Below are 22,156 nucleotides of genomic sequence, written 5' to 3'. Positions count from 1 at the left end.
TTGTTAAGACCATTGACTAACGACGAAATGAGACAGTTCATAAGCAAACAGTAAGCCAGCTATGAATTTCAAGAAGTTCCCATTTCATACTCATGCTGTCGAAAGATGCGTTAAGCTTGTGACGGAAGCTTTCGGTAGAGTGTGTGGACACAGTGCTAGAGACAACTTCAACAGAGCAACATTTTTGTCAAGATCATCCATGCCTACATTTTCGCATAAATCAGAAAAAAATAAAAAATTACATCTTTAAGTTTTACGTCCCACGTTTATGCAGGCTAGGCTAAAGGAGACGATGATGATGAGAAATGAATGAAATGGTGGAATGAAGAAACTGGGAGTAAACGGGAGAATCCCGAGAAAACCTACACACGCGGTATTTGCCCACCACAAAGCTCACTTCGCGCGAGCTGGGATCGAACCAAGGATTCCACGCACCAGAAGTGAACGCTTTATCACTGAGCCCCCGCTACCCCATAAAGGGGAAAATGGAAATTTGTAGGGGACGAATTATGTGAAATTATAAATTGTAAATACAATTGTAAATAATACACCCTAATCATCGGATGGCTGGTTGGGTAATGGTACTCAAAATGAAGCCATCCTTCGTGGTGAGTAGCGTCCTTATCATACTTGTTTTTAAGAACCTAAAAACATGTTAAGCTCTCAAATTTTGCAAATTTTTGACAGTGTTACGCGAGGAGAAGATACTATATAAATATAGTTTGTTTATTTTAAAGTTATTTTTACATACTTGAACAAACCTTTAGGCTATATAGAGTCAACATCCTGTATTATTCAGTTATTTTAGAAAAATATTGAAAATTTATTGCTTTTTCCTGACTTTTCAAATTTCAACTGCTATGCGGGACCAGAAGATATTTAAATAAAAGCTTTTCTTTTTGGTTTTTTTCTTGTCGATACCAACGACAACTTTTGCGGACTATAGCGTTCCGGAAATAGAAAAATATTTTTTTCGAACCAACCTACTGTGAATTCAGACCATGGTCACAATTCATTTATTTTTCTTCAATATTGAACTTTGTAATGATATTTCTAATTCTGTATTCATTTTATTATTTTCTTGTTATATATGAAATTCGAATACAGTTGGTATTCGATGGCCACCGGGAATATCTTTGTATCATATACTTGAAGAGAACGATCCATTGAATTTTTACTGTATTTTCTATGAGTACATTCCTCTGTCCTGATCATACTACCCTGTCTGGATTCCGTATTCTTTAGTGTACTGCCGGGTTCAATGATAGAAAATTGCTGAATTGAACCTAGGAGTGACTTCTGAATAAAATCCAGACTACAGTAAGACGGATGGTTATTCTTGTTAGAACCTCTGTCCGTCGTTTTGGTGATCCTAAGTGAAAAACATTCTACAAAAGGAGACGTGGTGGGCCCGGTATGGGCAGGAAAAGAGGTAAAGTACGGGACAAGAATAAACGACCCAAAACGCAATTAGTTTTAATGGCATTTTTGGTCGTTTATTCTTGTCCCGTACTTTATGTACACAAAATCTCTCTGAGTATAATATGACGTTCATCTTAGGCCAATAGACTTATTTGTCATTAAGAAGGGAATAAACTCGTGTGTAAAAAGTATAAACTTGAATTTGTTCATTTAATTTGATCAAATGTTAGTTCATCAGTGCATCCCCAATTTCTTACTCTACTCTCGCGTTTGTTATGATCCCAAAAGGAAAGCCCTGAAATTAAGGCTTTTTTGTGGGTAGATCCAGAATCAATTTCAATCGCTACCGGAATTAAACGATTTCAGTTCTACTACTAAAAACTGACAAGGAACGTGGCCTCCGAATCTATTATTTATAGCATGCGCTAATATTTTCTACACAAAGCTTCAATAAAATCTACCTACCCGCGAAAAAAAAATCAAAGTTGGGGTGCATCCAAATTCACTATTGATATGAACGATATGCAACAGAGGTGAGAAAGGTATACTCCTGGTGTCAGCGCCGTTTAAATAGCCCCTGAGCCCCCTAAGCAAACTATTATAGGCCCCTGAGCAAACTAGTATATTTGGGCCCTTATGACTAAATTTTACACTTAATACATCCATAAGTGCCGATGCAAAGAAAATATTCGAAGGCCGTTAGAGTTGATAAAAAGACGAGATGAAACAAACATCTTCCAATAGCAACACATGCACTTTTCAAGACAAGAAATCACTTTCAGGACACTTTTTCGAAACGAGAGAGTCTCAAATCTTGTTACATGAGTTCTGATGTTGAGAGAATAACGTAATCTGCTGAAAAGTTTTTGTAATTGTGCGATTCAGTTGTTAAACTAGGAGAGTTTTCTGTTCATCTAACTTAATTCGTATGAAACAGTGGCGGCTAATGTTAGTGTTGCAGCGTTGCGCAACGACCAAAGTATTTCAAGAAAAAAAATATTATTATCAATAGTAGTAAAGAACAGAAAAATACTTTTTAATACTCGCATATATACACTTTAAATAACATATTTTTTACTTCTGTAACTGCCCGTTCCATTAATCCGTTTTAAAAAGCGAAAAATAATTCGTCACAGAGTCTCTAATTTGTATTGTGTTGCAGCGAGCATACAACGACCAGATTTCTTCAGCGCGGCAATTGGAGCGAATGTTAAGTCTCCTTTCTCCTATCTCAGAAGTTAAAGGGACTGGTCGTTGCAGTGCTTCTGCAACACAGCACGGTTTCCAGTGAACGAGAAGGTTTTTCGCACTAAATAAGATTTCTGAATTTTATTTCACTAGCAATTAACAAATGGAATTTGTTTTTATGCATTCATATTTTTAAATTACAGGACCATACTGAAGCAAATCAATATAATGACAATCAGTGGCGTATTTACGATTTTGTTTCGGGAGGGGCTTTGCTAGCTTTCGGGGGGGGCTTTGCCTGGAAATGTGAAAATTCTGCAAGATATTTCATTTACTTTACTATACTAAGTAAGATTTCGTGGGGGGGGGTTAAGCCCGGAAACCACCCCTAAATACGCCACTGATGACAATTAAAAAAGTGATTGCAGAATTACAAAATAAGAAAGAAAATATCTAGTAGAGCAGAAAACAAATGAAAGTAGACCCACATTTACAAATTAATTCTTAGCTTATATTAATAATGAAGGCTTCGTCCACAGTAATTTGTGATTCTAATATTAATAAGTCAGTATGTAGAATCGCCCCCCTCCCTCTGTTGATAGCCTAGTATTTTAGTATATACATATTTCTTTTATAAAATACGTATATATTATACTCTTGATAATTTCCACATAAAACTGTATGATGGGGAACGCCATATTGAATTTGGGACTAGTTAGCAATGCTCAGGGGCGTAGCCACGAGGCTGGTCCACCGGTCCGGACCTCTCAAAAATTCTGAAACTTGACTAACATATATGTAGACTTTCTTAACGAACTATACTTGTTTAACAGAGAAACGATTGATGTAGGCTAAATGATTTATTTTACGCCTCATCATGTACTCTCTCTTTTCTTAAAAACAATCGTTCTATCATTTTTTGCTAAAAATATAGGTGACAGTTATTACGTATCGTCTTTTCGGATGCAGAATAAGAGAGGTATATATTGCATAGACGTATCGAACCCATCCCAACACACATTTCTGGGTGTAGAATTGGCAGTGCTGTTTGTTTTGATGTTGTTCTACTTTTACCTTCTGTTAGGTATACATGCTGATCCTACATCTGACGGGTTTCGAGGTTTCTTCTCCAGAACATATGACATCTGTAAGTAGGAGATGAAGTAACATATCTTCGTTTTCTTTGCTGAAACCTTTCGACGTTGAAGTTAGTAAAATATACTGGTACAGTAGAGCGTCGATTATCCGAAGTAATTGGGGGACATGGGTGTTCGGAAAACTGGTTTGTTCGGATAATCGAACTGTACATGTTTATTTGCCAAAAAGAAGTACTGTACAGTAAATTTATTCATAAAAAGAAGTGTGCTGATTGTTGAAACACAGCGACTGGCGGCTTGGCCGGTCAGCAGCGCCTTATGAAGGCCCCATTAGAAGCAATGTTCCGCCAGCGGTGGCTCCGTGCGGCGACTACTGTGGGAAACTTGGTTTGGGAGTGAGGGGAATGATGGACGGTAGGGTGGGAGAGTAACAGGTGCGAGCGAGTACACAGTTCGGTTAAGAGGTCGTTCGGTTGACCGACGATCGGATAATCGACGCTCTACTGTATTTACAACGTTCCCAGGAAATGTATATACATATCAATGGTCTTTCCATATGATAGAAAAGGGCAACTCTTTGTCGCTAATTGGACCAAAAGTTTATGAAGACCTAAAGCATTTGTGTGTAATAGGTGTGTCAGTAGTTAAATATATTTATGTTGTCTAATGTTAAATTTATTGAAGATACAGAACAATTACATTTATTGTAGGGTCATAAAAGGAGTTGCAGTGAAAGGATATGTGGTACGCAAAGGAACTGCCATGATAGGTGGCATTATAAACTTTTATTAGTACGTTAGCATTTATTTTAAATAGGGGAGGTAGAAAACATTTTAGTATTAGATGTGTAGTGGTATACTAATTCAATCGAGTGCAATACGGAGAACCATACAGTTGTGAAAGTGATAACATCAAACACATTGACAAGCATAAAGCTGCTGATGTGATGTCTAGCAGCCAAGGGCGCTGATTTCCCTGTAACTTTCGGGGGGGGGGGAGCATTCATAAAAAATACATATAACAATAAAAATAAATATAAAAATATATATTCATAAAAATACATGGGGTCCCACATGAGCTTTGTGGGGGCCCGGGCCCCCTCGGTCTCCCAGGATCGGCGCCCTTGCTAGCAGCTACTTTTTCCGGCGCCCAAGACACGTGCCCTTCTTGCCCCGCCCTAGGTACGTCTCTGTTAATATTATTATGAAAGCAAATCCCAGAAAGTAAACAAAAGTACAAAATGGCATCTGGCATTCATCTTCATCTGCAGTATTAGGCTCAAATAGCATTGAAATTGAAGCAGTTATGTGTAATTACAAAAAAGGACATTTCCACGTTTTCCTAAAAATTCGCCCGAAACATTTCTAAGGACCGAAACAGAGATGACCAGGTAAAAAAGGACGCCTTCTAACCTTAATTATAGTTGCATTACAAAAAAGTGCTGCACAATTCAACACTAACATGAATCTTATTCTCATTGGTAAACTGATCACATCTGGTTCCGGGGTCACTGGTTCCGTCCTCGACTACCGATGGACAGCACCTTGTCCATGGATTTTTTCATTATTTCCCGTTTGTTCGCACATCCTAATTCCTCTAATCCCTTCATTATCTTTCATTTTTATTAATCATCCGTCTCCAGCCGGGGTCGCGATGGCTCAGTGGTAGAGCGTTCACCTTTGGTGCTTGGGGTCCCGGGTTCGATCCCAGCCCCCGCCAAGTAAGCTTTGTGGTAGACAAACACCGTGTGCGTGGGTTTTCTCGGGGTTTTTCCGTTTTCTCCCACTTTCTTCATTCCACCATTTCATTCATTAGACCTACTCATCATCACCGTCTCCTTTAGCCTGACCGGCAAAACCATGGGACGTAAAACTCAAAGATTTCATTTTATTTTTCATCTCCAGCCCGCGTTTAATCGTGGAACATAAAAAGGAAGATCTAATTGATTAAAATTATGTTGATATTTTCTAATGCTGATGACTCCAGCTTGACGCCAACCTTTTAGTGCCATCCTCAAATTTTTGTAACTATATCTCCACAAACGTAATTTTTGCTGCACAATCTTGCACAAATGCTTGAGACTTTATTTTTCAATCTTCGTAATTGCTGGTTTTATCTTTACTTACGTTTAGTTGTCAGTCGCTGTTATACTCACGTAACTTATGAAATAGCCAATAGATGGCATAGGCTGTCCAGTTTCCTTTACTACCTACAGAACTGCCATAATCACTAACGAACTCCTGTCAGTGATCTTTAAAGACAAAACGAATCAGAAGAATAGGGCCACGGGCATTTCTGGCGGGGGGAAGGACGAGGAGGATGCTTACCCCAATATTTTGAAGTACAAAATATTCAATTCTAATTTAACTTTTTTGGTAATGACAGAATAATATATAGATAATAATAATTATATTTATTTGGAATATACACCGTAATTTTCAGGCTGTGAAATGATTATACAGGGTGTGTACTAAAATTCCACAATGAAATTTCGTGACTTTTTCGTGACCTTTTCTTTACCAAATCATAAAATTTCCTAACATTTTCAAGAGCGAATTTGGGTACGAATTAGGCCGAATTTTCATCCATGCGATACAAACGTACTTTGCTTGCGATTTGGTAGCGTCTAAAGCCGACCATAGACATTTTTGGTGTTGAATTTTATGTTTTATAAAACAAAATTTTCCAATCTGTACTTACATTTGCAGTTAAAAAAAATCGTGACCCAAAAGCTAAATTTCGTGACTTTTTCGTGACTTTCATGACCGTTTTCAGATTTCGTGAGTTTTTCGTGACATTCGTGACTTTCGTGACCGAGAGTTCTTGATATACTCCAGGGGATCCGTGAAAGTAAGCAGAAAGGTAACAAATGAAATCGAAGATAATAAACAGGTGGGCTAGGTAGTACCATTTAAATCATTTTCTTTGATGTCTTCCCAAATTTTACATGCCAGAGACGCCAGTGAATAGGGCTATCGATAGCATAGGTCTCTCTTCACTTAACTGAATAGCTCCAAATATATAGAAATCATTTTAGTTTATTACAAGTGAAAGATACATTATTAGGTCTACAACTTTTCAGTGTTATAAGTACAAATTTATTAATATCATAAAAATACTTTGAATAAGTTAATTTCATCAGTTTGAGTGCTTGTTACCACTATTATATTTAAATTTAAAAAATGTACGTGAATTTTAAATACATACAGCTTCTTGGTTACCACAAATATCACGTTTTCTAACTTACATTGCATCTTACTTTAATATGACTGCACTACTATTCTAAGGATATACTCATTAATGTTAAAAAAAAAAAAAAAAAAACTTTTCCCATGCAGTAAATATATAACATTCATTTAGTGTTTTGAGTTTTATTTTATCTTAAATATTTTCTGTAATATCATCATCAAGTGGGATCTATGTAATGGAAAGTAATAAATACTTCAATCTTTACAATAGGTGTAACGGTATTTTAATTTCAGACAAGTTTTTATAAACAGATTGAATAATTCCCTAATTTATGACATTTTATTTGTTACGCAAATATTCAGACAATAAACTCTATACAAACTAAGATGGATAAAATTGACCTTAGCTCGATCAAGACTTAAGATGAGCCAAAGGTTGAGAATTCGGAGTATATGCGAAAGTGTAAAGCACACATATATTACGTGATGCAGAATAGAATGATAATTTCTAAAATATTGATCACGGAAGTGCACATTAATAACAAATATGACTTATTGGAAAATTTTAATAATTTAATAGTACGTACGCATTTGGTATCTTAAATCCAAGTGAACAGAAATTGTAAAGCCTGTGTCTATTGCACGTAAACTAAAGAAAATCTACAAAATTAATTATGCAAATACGATTATGTTGTCCCAAACAAAAGTATATCAACAGATAAACTGAAATTTTTAGAGGAAAAGATTTATTGAATTTCCTAATTTTTTTTCCTGGATTAAGTTATTTAAAATGAGTGATATGTTTCAAAACAACATTTTCAGCCAAGTATAATATTTGAATAAACTTGCGTTATACTTAAAAAATGTATATATAGTACAACAAAGAACACAAACCCACTGAAATACTCTGTGATTCACAATGAAGGCCTACAAATATTATGCGAATAAATATAACACAATGACGATGTTCAAACTCCTTGTCACTAGAGAACTGTTTCTGACATATGGCTGTTTATGTCTTCTAGCTTCTGTCCAGGTTTTTCATAAATGTGGTCGGAATGTTCCCTGCAAAATCATAGTAGTTAGTATTAGCACACATGTATAAATCACTATTACTCTTTAAACATGACAAGATTTCTTGTATAAAAACATAGCCTACATGGTTTGGTTTCTACAAATCTACATCATATCTGTTTTCATCAGCTAGTGTTGCCAGTATGCAGCAACAAATGAATTCCGTGAATTCGAATTAAGACGTTCGATCCTTCCGAGTTCTTTAAACAATGGATTGTCAGACAAAGACTAATGTTGCAAACAAAACAAAAGAAAAGCAGAGTCGGGACAGGACGGAGAAGCACTGGATTCGAACATACAAATGAACTTAAGGGACTGGTGTTTTCGTTGCTTGGCAATGGGGATGTTAAACTTCCCGACTAGCCAACTTCATTAAGAGTTTTCCAAGGTTTCCTCAGTCCAACCAGGCAAATAGCAATGGTATGTATCTTTTACTACAGAATTCTGGATCGACTTTTTCCTAGTATTCCTTACAGTTAATGCTTTCAACGTAAACTGGTCTTACAGGTTCTGTTGCATAAGAGTTTGTTAAATAAATACATTTTCAATACTTTTATTTCTATCTATTAGTTGGCAACGTTGCTTAAGTCTCTTGAATATGCAATAGACGAAAGGATATTATTGCTATATCTTTAACTGGCTTCTATAAATAGATTTAGATGATTCATAAGAGGAGAAAACAAAATATATCTATATCTATATATTTTACTTTTATCTATATCTATATCTATATTTATATCTATATCTATATCTATATCTATATCTATATCTATATCTATATCTATATCTATATCTATATCTATATCTATATCTATATCTATATGTATATCTATATCTATCTATACGTATTATTTATCTTGATGAGCACTTGTAACTTTCTTGTACCACACTATGGCCGGTACAGCCGGTACACCATTATCGGGAGAAACAATGTTGCTATTATTATTTGCACTGACCCACGGCTCATACGATTTTGCAAGAAACTTTGAACATATTAGAGTGTGTGAAAGATAGTAACGGGATTAACGAAGCCAAAAAGAAATGCGAGTAGAAACAAAAGCGAGAAACATTATCACCTTCTTCGATTATAAGGGAATCGTGTACAAACACAATTCGAAATCGTACAGTACTACAGTCAACATATTGTCAACACATATTGTCACATATACCACATATTGTCAACATTTTCTTTAACAGTTAATTAAAGATCAGGGAATCAGGAAGAGGAGAACTTGGTGAAAAGTGGGAGCTGTATAATGACAACACGAAACCTCATGTGGCTCAGGTACTGATTGAGTATCTAAATGTAACATACATCTCTACAGTACCAGGGCCGGCCCTAGGCAATTTGCCCCCCCATGCAATGGCATCATTTGTCACCCCCCTTCTCCAGAAAGAACAAATCTTAAAAGACACGATTTTAAGTATGCTACTCCATCATGAACAATGAAGAGGGAGAAAGAGTACTCGCACTCAGAAAGACCTACACCTACAAATACCTAGGTACAATTTTGTTGTCTGTTTAGCAAACAGATCTGCACAGAAAAGATAGTATTCAATATCGGGCTTCAATCTCAATATATCAGTTTGCAATTTCAGTGCAACTAGCTCTTTTATCTTTATTTCTTGATTTTCCTTCTACATCTATTATATTTTTTTTTAAACCTTGTTTCCATCTTTAATGATAAGGAACTTCTTTGTGACAAAGACAAGACTAATTTTCACATCAAAACTGTGATAACTAACAAAATGGAACAGATGTTCTCTACTGTTCGAGAATTGAGTTCTTGAATGTTACAACAATCAAGCAATTCACGCTGAGATTTGCTTGATCGTTCGTTCGATCATGTCCATGTGACCTTAAATTAATGCGACTTAAACATGATTTATGAATGTAATATTCAAATAGAAAATCGCTTAGTAAATTTAACTACCATCATCATGAAGTCTGTTTCCAACAAGAAATATTTATTTTAAATAATATAGTTATGACAAATTTTGCCGCTCCTCGGAACTTGCCTCCCGGTGCAAATGCACATGTTCCACATATAGTAGAGCCGGACCTGGCAGTACCACCGTCTTGCATCTCTGAACTCTATCCCTGATTTTTTTTTTTTTTTTTAATACTATACTTAAGAAGAATCTTAAGGGGTGGCTTTTTGACGATGAAATCCAGGGATTTAAGCTTTTAAGTCGAGTCCGAAGTTTCTGCTGAAGAATAGTTTCCTGCATATTTTCCAGGAATAGAAAAGAAGTAAGACAAGTGTATTGTTTTAGCTGTAGACTACTTTTGATTGGAACTAAAGGAATGGATAGCCCTTGTAATAAATTAACAGTAAATAAATAATAATAAATTAATAACATTAATAGGTCCAATATTCATTAAACTCTTCTCCTATATTTAAATATACGAGATTAGTGAGAATTAGCCAGGCAGTAAATATTTACTATATGTTTTGTAGTACGGTATTAATGCAATTACAATGAAAGTAACGTGTATGCATCAATAAATATGATTTAACGCGCCATCAAACTGATTTTTTTTTTTTAATTTGGAGTGGTTTCGGTGTAGGAAACACGAGAATTCTTTTTAAAACAATAATGCAAATAATATGGGGTCTATGAGATATTTTATGGTGTTTGCATATAGGGTCTATGCAAAGTTGCGTATTGATATTTGCAAAGTTCATTAAAACCAAACAGAACCAATAAAACAAAACGAATGTCAGCGTACTTGCACTTTGCACTAAGTTCACTTCTGTCTAACACAGAAAACGCCAAAGCTCAAAAATGACTATATGGCGTAACTTCGCGTGCAACAAGTAAGACACCAACGCTGGCTTACTATGACATCTAGAAGGAAACTCAGAACTTCATTAGTGAAAAGGCATCTTAGCCCATACGCAAACTTGCTTTTCTATGTCCGAACATGAAACTACGTGGTGCAATACAATTTCAAAGTAAACTTTGCATATATGAAAAGCTGCGCGCTAAAGGGTTAATCTTTTTCCAGTTTAGGAGAGATGCAGCAAGCGTATAGTGTAGACAAACATAGCAAACTTAGACTGCTTCACGCCATAAACTGTCAATCAGTGATTAATGTCAAGAGTAGGTGGCTGCAATGCGGAAAAGAAATTCCACAGATAAATAGAAATCAGAAACAGTCACTTGATTATTACTGCCACAGATTTGGTTGTTGGATAAAGTGACCTTATCGTTTAGTAACGTTACATTTACTGACGCAGGAAATGTCCACACGCAGTCCACACAAATCAACACGAAATTAAGGCCTCTAGATTATTATTTTATATCTTTTGCATAACAACATGAATGCTAACCGTTATATTGAGATGCTGCTGATTTATATGTTGCTACTCGTGCTGGTACTGTATCTAAATTCTTGCTTACATGCAGAACAGAGCACTTCATTACCTTGCATGGACATATGAGGCATTCAGAGGATAAAGGATTCAAATTCAATTACCATAGTTATGAGGTAAAGAGAAATAAAGTTTGTACACTCCGTTTAAATACATGGAAATGTTAACACTGATTTTTACATTATAAGAATTATTTACAATATCTGGACCCAAATCTTTTGAGCACTGAAAGGAGCTTCAGCTAAGGATCTTAAACGGAAATACCTATGTATGTCAAAATTGGACAAAATTGGACTTCAATCTCTTGAGCACCGCTCTCTCCATATGGCTAATTCGATTGGATGTTTCCAAGGCATTGTCTGGGATAGCTTGAATCTCACGAGTGACCTGAGAGAAAGTTCAGATTTAACGCTCTACAATCTTTTCCTCTGATTATCCTCAGACACAACGTTTATGTACACTTGTGTCCAAAATTATCGTCGCATGCCTATAAATATGTTGTAGGAATATAATTTGATAACGCATTCGCCTGATATTTCTTATAATGTTAGTATGTGTATAATCGGCAAAGACATGTATGTGGCAAATTTCATGTCAAAAGAGCAGTAAATAAGAGCAATAAAACAAAAATAAAATGTTCTTGTCCATTTAGCAACATTTTATTTTACTCATTCTAATTTTCATATTTATAATTCTTTTCCTATGAAATTTACCACTAATATACATTTCCGGATTATACACATAGTTTCAGTATTAAAAGTATCCTGCAAAATCATTATCAAATTATATTCTTACAAGAAGATAGTTGCAGATATGCAACAATAATTTTGAAAATGAGTGTACATTATGTAATTGCTTTCTCACTTACCCTGTCTGATGTTATGGCCTGCAAAGACCCTTAAGTCATTGCTAATTCTTCTAACAAGCTTTAATAAAGAACTTTGAGACATACAATCCCTTACTTCTACTATTCCTACATTTCAGCTCCCTAAGAGAGAGCGTAACCTTCTAACAGGGTGCTAGCTGAAGCGGCTGGTCAGTTACAAAAAACAGGAGAAAGGAAGTGTACAGAACTAAACACCACACTTGAATAAATGGAGGACACAGATTCACGATATTATAACTAACACGATAGAAGAATACCTCCACAAGTCTTAAGAATATATTTTTAGTCACTTAAAGAAGCTGATGGTTGTCATTTACAACAAATTCGAATTTGAAGCATCCGTATTCATATGTAATAATTATTTTTGCATTAGAAATAGAAAAGTCATCTACTTTCAAGTGCCCATTTAGTTCTCACTCATCATGTATATTTTATGATTTAATGACTAATTATCACTTAAACTACTGATTTATTTGTCCTTACTGCTCAACTGATTGATGGTTATAGTGTGTATAAGTGTCTATCTCCTCTTCGTCAGAATCAAAATCATCGATGTTCTCCATTATTTCTGGAGGAATATCTGGATAAGCTAAATTGTTGGCGCCACCAAGAGCTGTAAGCAAAAATAAAATTAATTATTGGACTATTTCTTAAAAGCTTGATTTTGTGTAAATTTTATTAGTAAAGTAGTTAAAATAATACTTTGAATAACTTCACATGAAATGGAATGAAAATGAGAGATAAAATAAAGTATAATCTTTCGTTCTTATTTTCCAAAGAGCAACAACAATAATAATACATAAGTTCATCATGTTTATCAAATGGTGACAGAATTAATTTACTGATGCACATTGAATCGAGTTTTGCCAAAAGGGCATCATTCCAATTTTATGATACATTCGCTTGTTTCTAGTATTTTCAGTGATATTTTCCTAGGGCTGCTGAAACAGGTTTTAAGAATGGGTGTATGAGCATACGTAGCAAAATATTATGAATTTTTGTTAAAGGGGCATTATCTTGTAATTTTCCAAAGGCTGTTCTGTGGACTAATGCCCTGGTATATAATCAAGCTCGGTTCTGCTGTTTCATTCGGAAAACCTCTGACAAAGTGTTTATGGTAACCTAATAAAATTTATCCAAAAAATTGAAAAATGCCAATTAATGAATTATGTTACAATCCATCAGATATGCTACGTATAAAGTGCATCTGTCTTTAATGCAATAACTCGTAAAAAGCTTTTCTGATTTATTGTTACGAATAAATACAAATAGTCGAATCTTTCATTAAAAGTGGTTCTTTAATGACATTCTTCCCAACTTGTGTCTCAAGTTAATAATATATTTATGCGTATTTTATTCACAGATCTTCAAATTTACATTATGATTATGTACATATAAAACTGTCTTAGCTTCTAGCAATAACTCAGAATAGTACTTACTCTGTTGCCATGCTGGTTCGTAGTCGCTGTAACCAGGAAGTATTTCGTCATTCACTTGGCACAAAAATGGTGGAACGTCCTGTTTCACTGCAGGCCAAGGATCATCAATATCATTCTTACTGGAAGCAATCTTTATAGTGGACGATGATCTCCTGTTCATTCTATAGTTACATGAAAGAAGTTATAGGCAAATCAATATGGCAAAATCGATTCGATAGTAGCTACACATCTGTGATACATATACAATTTCGTTAAATTAAATAACCAAGATATTTTAATATGAACAATTTGTCCTAATAATAATTTGTGATAAAATCTTTAAATATGATTTTTTTTCTTGTTTTGTGCATTCAATTATTACTATCCAATTACTAAATACTTTGGTCAATTACATATCTTTGTCCATGTCATTTCATATACGAAATTCTTCACCAGATATTTTCACTTCAATAATAGAATTCATGTATCAATTTATATGTATAGTTTAAGGTACGGCACTTCAGGCCCGTAGCCGCCCTCAAAATGTCGGGCGGAGAGAGAGAATGTGTGGGAGCCCGATTTAACAATATTATAGTTCATTTTGTAAGTCCACCATTAAAATTTTAAGGGGGGCAGTAAAAATTTCGGGGGTACCCTTCTGTGAATACGGGCCTCCAACACTTTGGCCATCTGACACTGAAACATATATTAGCTGTTAGTTAAAAAAGAAAAATAAAATTCAACACATGTAACAACAGTAATGGAAAAAATAACAAAATATCAAGAAAAAATTAACAAATATTTGTATAACAATATTTACAATCCAATTTTGCAAAATGCGGATCTGATACTTCATTCAGAGGTATATATATATATCAGGGGTGCCCACAAAGGGGGATATGACGCAAACTGCGTCATTGAAATATTTTTGGGGGTAAATAACTATATGAATATGTTTGAGGGGGTGTAAAATTTATCGAAAAGTTTTTTTTTCATGGAAGAACATCTACGGATAGACAATTGGGTGGGGTGCGTCATGGACATAAGGGGGGTCGGCACCACTGTATATATATATATATATATATATATATATATATATATATATATATATATATATATATATATATATATATATATATATATATATATATACAGTGGCGGATCCAGGATATTATCTAGGGAGGGGCTAAACCATAGTTTGCAGCTTTATCCAGTGTAAAGTAGGATTGAAGCTCATTTTATCCAGTTTATTCCTGAGCGTCAAGGGGGGAGCTATAGTCCCTATAGTCCTCTTTGAATCCGCGCCTATATATACAGATATATATACAGATGGTGATCAGAAAAATTGAAACACCTGTAGTTGGCAACACGTCAGATGTATGGGTTGGCAGTGGTGTCGTGGCGCCCGCAGCACCGGACCGCTGGTGGTGGTGTGTTAGGTCGGTCTCCATACTACGTCAGGCGCAGTGGAACAGCAGTGTCCAATGGCTGCAGCAGACGGAGGTAGTGTAAAATGGGAGACCTCTCAGATTTTCAAAGAGGGCAAATTGTTGGTGCGCGGTTAGTGGAGTGAGTGTGACGGCAGTGGCTACTGTGTTAGGTGTGTCGGGTGGGACAGTGTTGAAGGTGATGACGGCCTACACAACACACGGGAAAACCACATCGGGGAAGCGGAACAGTGGGCGGAAGAAAATCATGAGTGACAGGTCACGCCGGGTATTAAAGCGCATTGTCACGCAGAACCGTCGTGCCACTGCGGAGCAAGTGACGGAGGAACTCAATCAGCACCTCCCCCACCCTGTTTCGACAATCATAGTCCGCCGCGAATTACATGACATGAACTTACGGGATCGTGTTGCACGGGCCAAACCGTTCATCAGGGACCATAACGCTTTCGCACGCCGCAAATGGTGCCGCGACCATGCAACTTGGACCGTTGAGGACTGGAAACGTGTGACATGGTCGGATGAGTCATCCTTCACCCTATTCCCAACCACGGGCCGTGTTAATGTGTGGAGAACGCCCAAAGAAGCTTATGATCTGCAGTGTCTCCGCCCAACTGTGAAACATGGCGGAGGCTCGGTGATGCTGTGGGCCACCATATCATGTTTTTCATTGGGTCCTGTGGTCACACTTAGCGGACGAATCACTGCCAACGATTATGTCGCAATTTTAGGAGACCACTTGCATCCTATGGTCCGGATGTTGTTCCCGGACAATGACGCCATCTTCCAGGATGATAATACACCCATTCACACAGCTGGCGTTGTTGCAGCGTGGTTTGAGGAACATTGGGATGAAGTTCAACACCTCCCCTGGCCCGCCCAATCCCCAGATCTCAACATAATTGAACATCTGTGGTCCGTCTTAGAAACACGACTCCGGCGACGATTTCCACCTCCATCCTCTATCACAGAACTGGCCAATGCCCTGCACGAGGAATTGTGTAAAATTCCACTTGCTACCATTCACAACCTCTATGCCTCCATCCCACGTCCATCAAGGCTGTTCTGAAGGCGAAAGGTGGCCCGACACCATATTAATCTGGTAAGTTGCAATTTCGTTCAGGTGCTTCCATTTTTCTGATCACCATCTGTATATATATATATATATATATTTATAAAAGGAAGATGGAAGTCTGTTGAAATCAGTAGGAAGTCTGTACATGAGCGATCTTAGGTTTATTGCAATCCTAAGTTTCGGAGCATGTAATAGATTCGTATTCCGTGTTATAAGAATGGGTACTTTGAAGCTAAATGTGGGATATAGAGAATGGCCGTTTAATTTTTCATTTGCTATTTTGTGTAGAAAAGAAACATCAGCTTTCTTGCAATGAGTAATGTATAATGCTCTAAATTGAGTGTTCTTATGATTGTTACAGCATACTTGGAAGTTCTCTACGAATATACATTTTTTTCATTTCTTTTTTGATTTTTCAGTATTCAACTTCTTGCTTCTTAATTTTGTTCTGGCTACACTTTTCAGTCGAATATCCCTTTGGACCAGCACAACGGGACGGGACAAAATGTCGGACCCTGAAAGGGTCTTCCTGTTCTCTAAACTATTCCGATACCTGTCTGGAATCATAACATAGTCTATCTGATATATTTGGCAGTCTATTGAGGATTTTCTTGTACATCTTCTTCTCTTGTGCTGATTGAACCAAGTGTTCCCAATTATTAGTGAATTATGTCTATAGAAATTAACCTGTTCCTCACCTCTTTCTTTTTTTCGCCTAAATAATATTTGCTTACGACACTACCTTCATATTTTTCTCCCACAACTACGTTAAAATCTCCCATTACAATTACGCACGCACTCCTCCTCTCAATGTCAATAATTTCTTATATTTTTTTTTCATAAATTTCCTCTACAGTTATCATAAGGTAAAGTAAATTTGATAATTTTATATTTGATAAGTTTTTCGCAGATAATTGATAAGGGGACACTATCGTTATTGGCTGTATGAAGAGACATTGTTTTCTGTGTTACCAGATGTTTTTGGTACTACTTATATACGCTTTACAACAGGAACAGTGCATTAAGCTTCTAAATGCTACGATCGGATTAACAAGGCACGGACAATCGGAAATGTCAATTGTTTGCACATACGCCTTGATTTCCATATACTATTCGTGCAAGTGCTCATTGTTTTTTTCAAGTACCATTTGTACAAGTATTTGTTATTTCGAAAATTCTATTGTTTCGTGGTACTGCAAATAATTTTTGCGTTTCAAGAGTTAAACGAAAAATATAATACATTTTATGTAAAAAAAAAAAAAAAAAAAAAAAAAAAAAAGGAGTCAGAAAAGATCTAATTATTTTTAAATAAATAATGTTCTCTCTTGTTTACACAGTAACTATAATTATATGTAGGTGTTTAATTATTATTTGCACATGCAAGAACATACTGTATAACGATACTATATTTTGCCCAAACAGTTCGATTATTGCCACTTAAGTAATTACTAATATTTATTATTCACTATGTAAATATAACTCATTAATTGATTTAACTTAAATTACAAATCCATTGTATATAGTTGAAGTTTACATGACAGCAAAACTTATTTGCGTCCTCTTATTATATTGTTCAGTACAGTTATATCATCACTATGATACATAAACAAGTACCTAGTTATTATACTTCGTTGCCATAACAACCGGCAAATCAACATATATGATCAGAATAAACAACAGAGTTAATATAGAGCTCAACATTTGGTATTTAGACGATGGCACTACAGCCGGAGAAACTGAGTCAGTATTACATACTTTAGCTCATATACGCACACAAGCAACATCGATCGGATTGTCTCTCAATTACTCGAAATGCGAAATCGGTTTTCTAGAAGCAACAAATGTTGAAACTCAAAATATATATGATGGATTCAACGAGGCGGCACCTGGGATTCAATTAACATTGTCTAATGCCGAACTGCTAGGAGCGGCTATTTCACTAGACACCAGGAGTAAGATATTACTAGAAAAGATTTCATCTTTAAATCATCTACTTTCACGCCTTTCCAAACTTTCTGCACATTCAGCATTTTACCTTCATAGAGCATCTTTCTCGATCCCAAGATTGTTGTATTTTCTACGGTGTTCCCCATCCTGGAGAGACGATAATCTACTGGAGAAATTCGACAACGTTCTTAAAACAGGATTGGAGAATGTTCTAAATTGTACTCTCAGTGACGAAGCATTTCTACAAGCATCATTACTAGTCAAAAACGGAGGTCTAGGAATCCGTCGCGCCACAGATGTGGCTATCCCCTCTTTTCTAGTCTCTTTTTATAGTTCAAGAAGACTGATCGGAACCCACCTTCAGAAAGAGGATGAAGAAGTCACCAACCCCGATGTACTGGACTGTATAGCTAAATGGTCAAATTTAGTTGGGTCAGACCCCGGCTCCTGAAAGTCGAAATAAACAGTCGGTCTGGGACGAGCCCATCGTGAATTACCATTTAACTTCATTATTGCAGACTTCTAATAACATCGAGGATAAGGCCAGGCTTCTTGCTGCCATGTCCCCTGAAAACGGTGCATGGTTTCAAGCTCTACCATCACCTTCTCTCGGACTACGCCTAGACAACGAAAGCTTCCGAGTATCCGTCGCTCTTCATCTAGGAGGAAATATATGCGAGCCACACCATTCTCCAATTTGCAGCGCTCTCGTGGATAAAAGAGGTTTATACGGTCTTTCAAGCAAAAATAGACATTCACGTCATTGGAATGTGAATGACATAATTTTGAGGGCCTTAACATCCGCAGGGGCGCCAGCTGTGAGAGAAACAATTGGTTACAGCCGTTCGGACGGAAAAAGGCCGGATGGTATGACATTAGTGCCTGGAAGCAAGGAAAGGCGTGATTTGGAATTTCACTTGCTCACTTATGGCACCTCAAATCTTCAGTTTTCATCAACAAAAGCAGGACTTGTCGCTGCACGAAGAGCAAAAGAAAAGAGAAACAAATATATTAATCTCCTGGGATCAAGAGGGTGCTAAATTTATTAACGAAATCGGCAAACGTATATCCATTAAATCAGGAGACACTCGAGCCAAATCTTTTCTAATTCAACGCATTAGCATGGCCATTCAACGAGGGAACGTAGCCGCTATTATGGGTACGTTACCCACTGGTAAAGAACTAGAAGAATTTTTTCTTTTATAATTTTTGACGGCATCTAGTACACTAACAGCATTAAATTTTGGAAAGAAATTTAGAGATCTAGAATACATTTGCGCCCCAAATCCCCTGGCTGTTTTTAAATTCTCAGCAGAGAGCACAGCAGGTCAAATGCAATGTCTTAGAGAAAAGTAGCATGGGTTTGGAGATCTTGAAGACAAAGGACGTTCCGAGGAAAGTGGAGTTGTTATCAACAGTTTAACTGATTTTCAAAGTAGTTTAATAGTGTTATTGTCGTTGTTCTCTTTTTGAATATCATGTAGCACTTATAAATACCACGGAAGGTTCACGTAAGCATTTCAAACATTAAACTTTTCTAAAATAATAATAATAAAAAAGAAAGATAAATCAATATTGATCGGAATATTTTAGCTACCTTTTATATTCTTCTTCTTCCTGGCTTATGCGATGTTTAAAAGTATTTTCGCCCTGAAGACGGATATACACGAACATTAAACGAACTTTATCTTTGCAACTGTGAAATGTTTGAACCTTCAGATCCCAAAGGGGTACAAGTGTACTACATGCATATATTTTGCTGTGTATTTTATGTCACAAACACCCAAAATTGACTAGTTTTCTTATATTGTGGGCTGGACTATAAGGAAACTTATTTCCTCAATGACAATTATGTTGTAAGGTGATCTGCTTAGGCATGTGGCTAAAACTACACTGGGGTGCGTTTGTATTCTTGTTGTGTACCTCTGTTACCATGTTTGTTTCAAGTATTTTATTGTAGTATTTTATTATTGTAAAAAGCAAAGTAGAGAACAGATAGTATTAGAGCCTATGAATATATATCGTTGCAATGTTGCTTTCATATTGCAATATTGGAACCTTTCCTGCCACAAAACATTACGAAATTAAAATAGTTCTAAACAAATTTCCGTTTCGCTAACTTAACCTACTCCAACAAAACCAACATACTCTAACAAAGTACAACCCAACATAAACTAACATACAAATATTGTCGATACCACAAATAAGGATGTTCCTAATTGCAAAAATTCGTATTGGGGTACACCTGTACCCCTGTTGGGAATCCGAAGTTAAACAATGTAATGAATATCCGAGGGCTAAATTGCAGATTTTGATGTTCTTGATTTTTTCTACTTTTTTTTTTTTTTTTTTTTTTTTTTTTTTTGTGAGGATCACATATTGACATTTACATGTGAATAGAGGTAGAAGTGAGGATTCACATTTTGTAGAAGTGAGGATCAATCACATATTGACATTTACATGTGACAAACATGCATACAACATTCTTATATTGAATCGACTTAGCTAATGCTGTCAAAATTAGAATATTTGTACAACTTCTTGGATAAGGAATTCAAATATTATTCAAATGTCGAATACTTATTCTAATAATTGTTCAAATGTTGAAAATGAATAATATTTGGCTATCCGAATACTGGCAGAGAATTATTCTAGTATCTATTATTCGATTAATTTTATCAGTACTAAACTTAACCAAATTTTATTTTTGTTTTTCAAATTACCTTTACCAGCGTAGAGTGTAGAAGAGAATGAAAGACGTTTAGGTCGTTTAACAATAGTAATTGACGGCTTGTATTCTGCTAGAAATGATTATTTATTTGCATACTCTATAGGTCCTATATGAGAAAAATACACTGTTAACTAGCAGATTGTCTTTATTATTGTTTATGATCTCTTAACGGCCACATACATACTCCTAACAATGACATGGATATTACCAACAGTACACACACATATTATTTGTAAAGATAAGCAGTTCTATCTATGATAGGTTTGCTTACTTTTCTATCTCTATGTACAGAACCAATGGTAATGTTTGTTTATGCCAATAGTAGTGTTTCCTACCTAGCTGCACTTCATAAATGTATAAGTAACTAGTAAATAAAATATATCAGAGGTTGATTGCAAAACGATTATAGAGAAATATATATTTATGCTAGTTGTAAGTGCCCGTCGTTCTCGGATCTTGATTCACAACGTTAATTAAAAGAGACGAAAAGTCCTTACTCGATTCTCTGGTATTTATACTCTGCTGTTATATAAGCCCACACAACCGTGAGGTAATATGGGTTGCATATACGAGGGCTGTCTAAAAAGTATCCGACCTTTGGCCAGAAAAATAGTTGCGAATACCTGACACATTTGGGACCCTAAACCCCTTCAAAGTAGGCCCCTTGTGCTTCCACACATTTAGCCCACCGATCCTTCCACTGCTGGAAACACCGCTGGAAGTCTTCTTTTGGAATGTTGTTCAGCTCCGTCGTCGTGTTCCGCATTATGTCTTCTCTACTCTCAAAACGGGATCCCTTCAGAGGCGTCTTCAATTTTGGAAACAACCAGAAGTCACAAGGAGCCAGGTCTGGAGAGTAGGGAGGTTGGCGAACGGTTGTAATTCCATGTTTGGCTAAGAACGTATGGATCAATTGGGATGAATGTGCTGGGGCGTTGTCATGATGGACGTGCCAGTTCTTCGCTGTCCACATGTCTGGTCTTTTGCGCCGGACTGCGTCACGGAGTCGCCGGAGAACATCTTGATAGTACTCCTTTGTCACTGTTTGTCCTTCCGGTGCGTACTCGTGATGCACAATTCCACGGGCATCGAAGAAAACAGTCAGCAACACCTTGATTTTGCTTCGCACCTGCCGCGCTTTCTTCGGCCTTGGAGAATCGGGATGCTTCCATTGAGACGATTGTTGTTTTGTTTCTGGGTCGTACCCGTACATCCATGACTCTCTCTAGTTATCACGGAATTCAGATACCCAGGATCAGTGTTGGTGGTGTCCAGAAGGTCCTGTGCAACGTCAAAACGGGTGTC

At 36.3% G+C, this 22,156-nt stretch overlaps 1 protein-coding gene across 1 annotated transcript in view; it reads right to left on the bottom strand.

Annotated features, from left to right (window-relative positions):
- Nucleotides 1-6,735: 6,735 nt before the first annotated feature.
- LOC145672824 (uncharacterized) overlaps nt 6,736-22,156 on the bottom strand; it is a 96,998-nt gene continuing 81,577 nt past the window's right edge. The window contains exons 10-12 of the mRNA XM_081741973.1: nt 13,675-13,835; nt 12,719-12,848; nt 6,736-7,960 (exon numbers count right to left, since the gene is read on the bottom strand). Of these exons, the coding sequence (XP_081598099.1) occupies nt 7,879-7,960; nt 12,719-12,848; nt 13,675-13,835 (373 nt within the window). The 3' untranslated portion in view covers nt 6,736-7,878. The remainder of the gene's footprint in view (nt 7,961-12,718; nt 12,849-13,674; nt 13,836-22,156) is intronic.

This window comes from Thermobia domestica, chromosome 16 (assembly GCF_964235325.1).
Source record: "Thermobia domestica chromosome 16, izTheDome1.hap1.1, whole genome shotgun sequence".
NCBI lineage: Eukaryota > Metazoa > Arthropoda > Insecta > Zygentoma > Lepismatidae > Thermobia > Thermobia domestica.
Note: the sequence above shows the minus strand (reverse complement) of the source record. Positions and strands in the feature narration are given on the sequence as shown.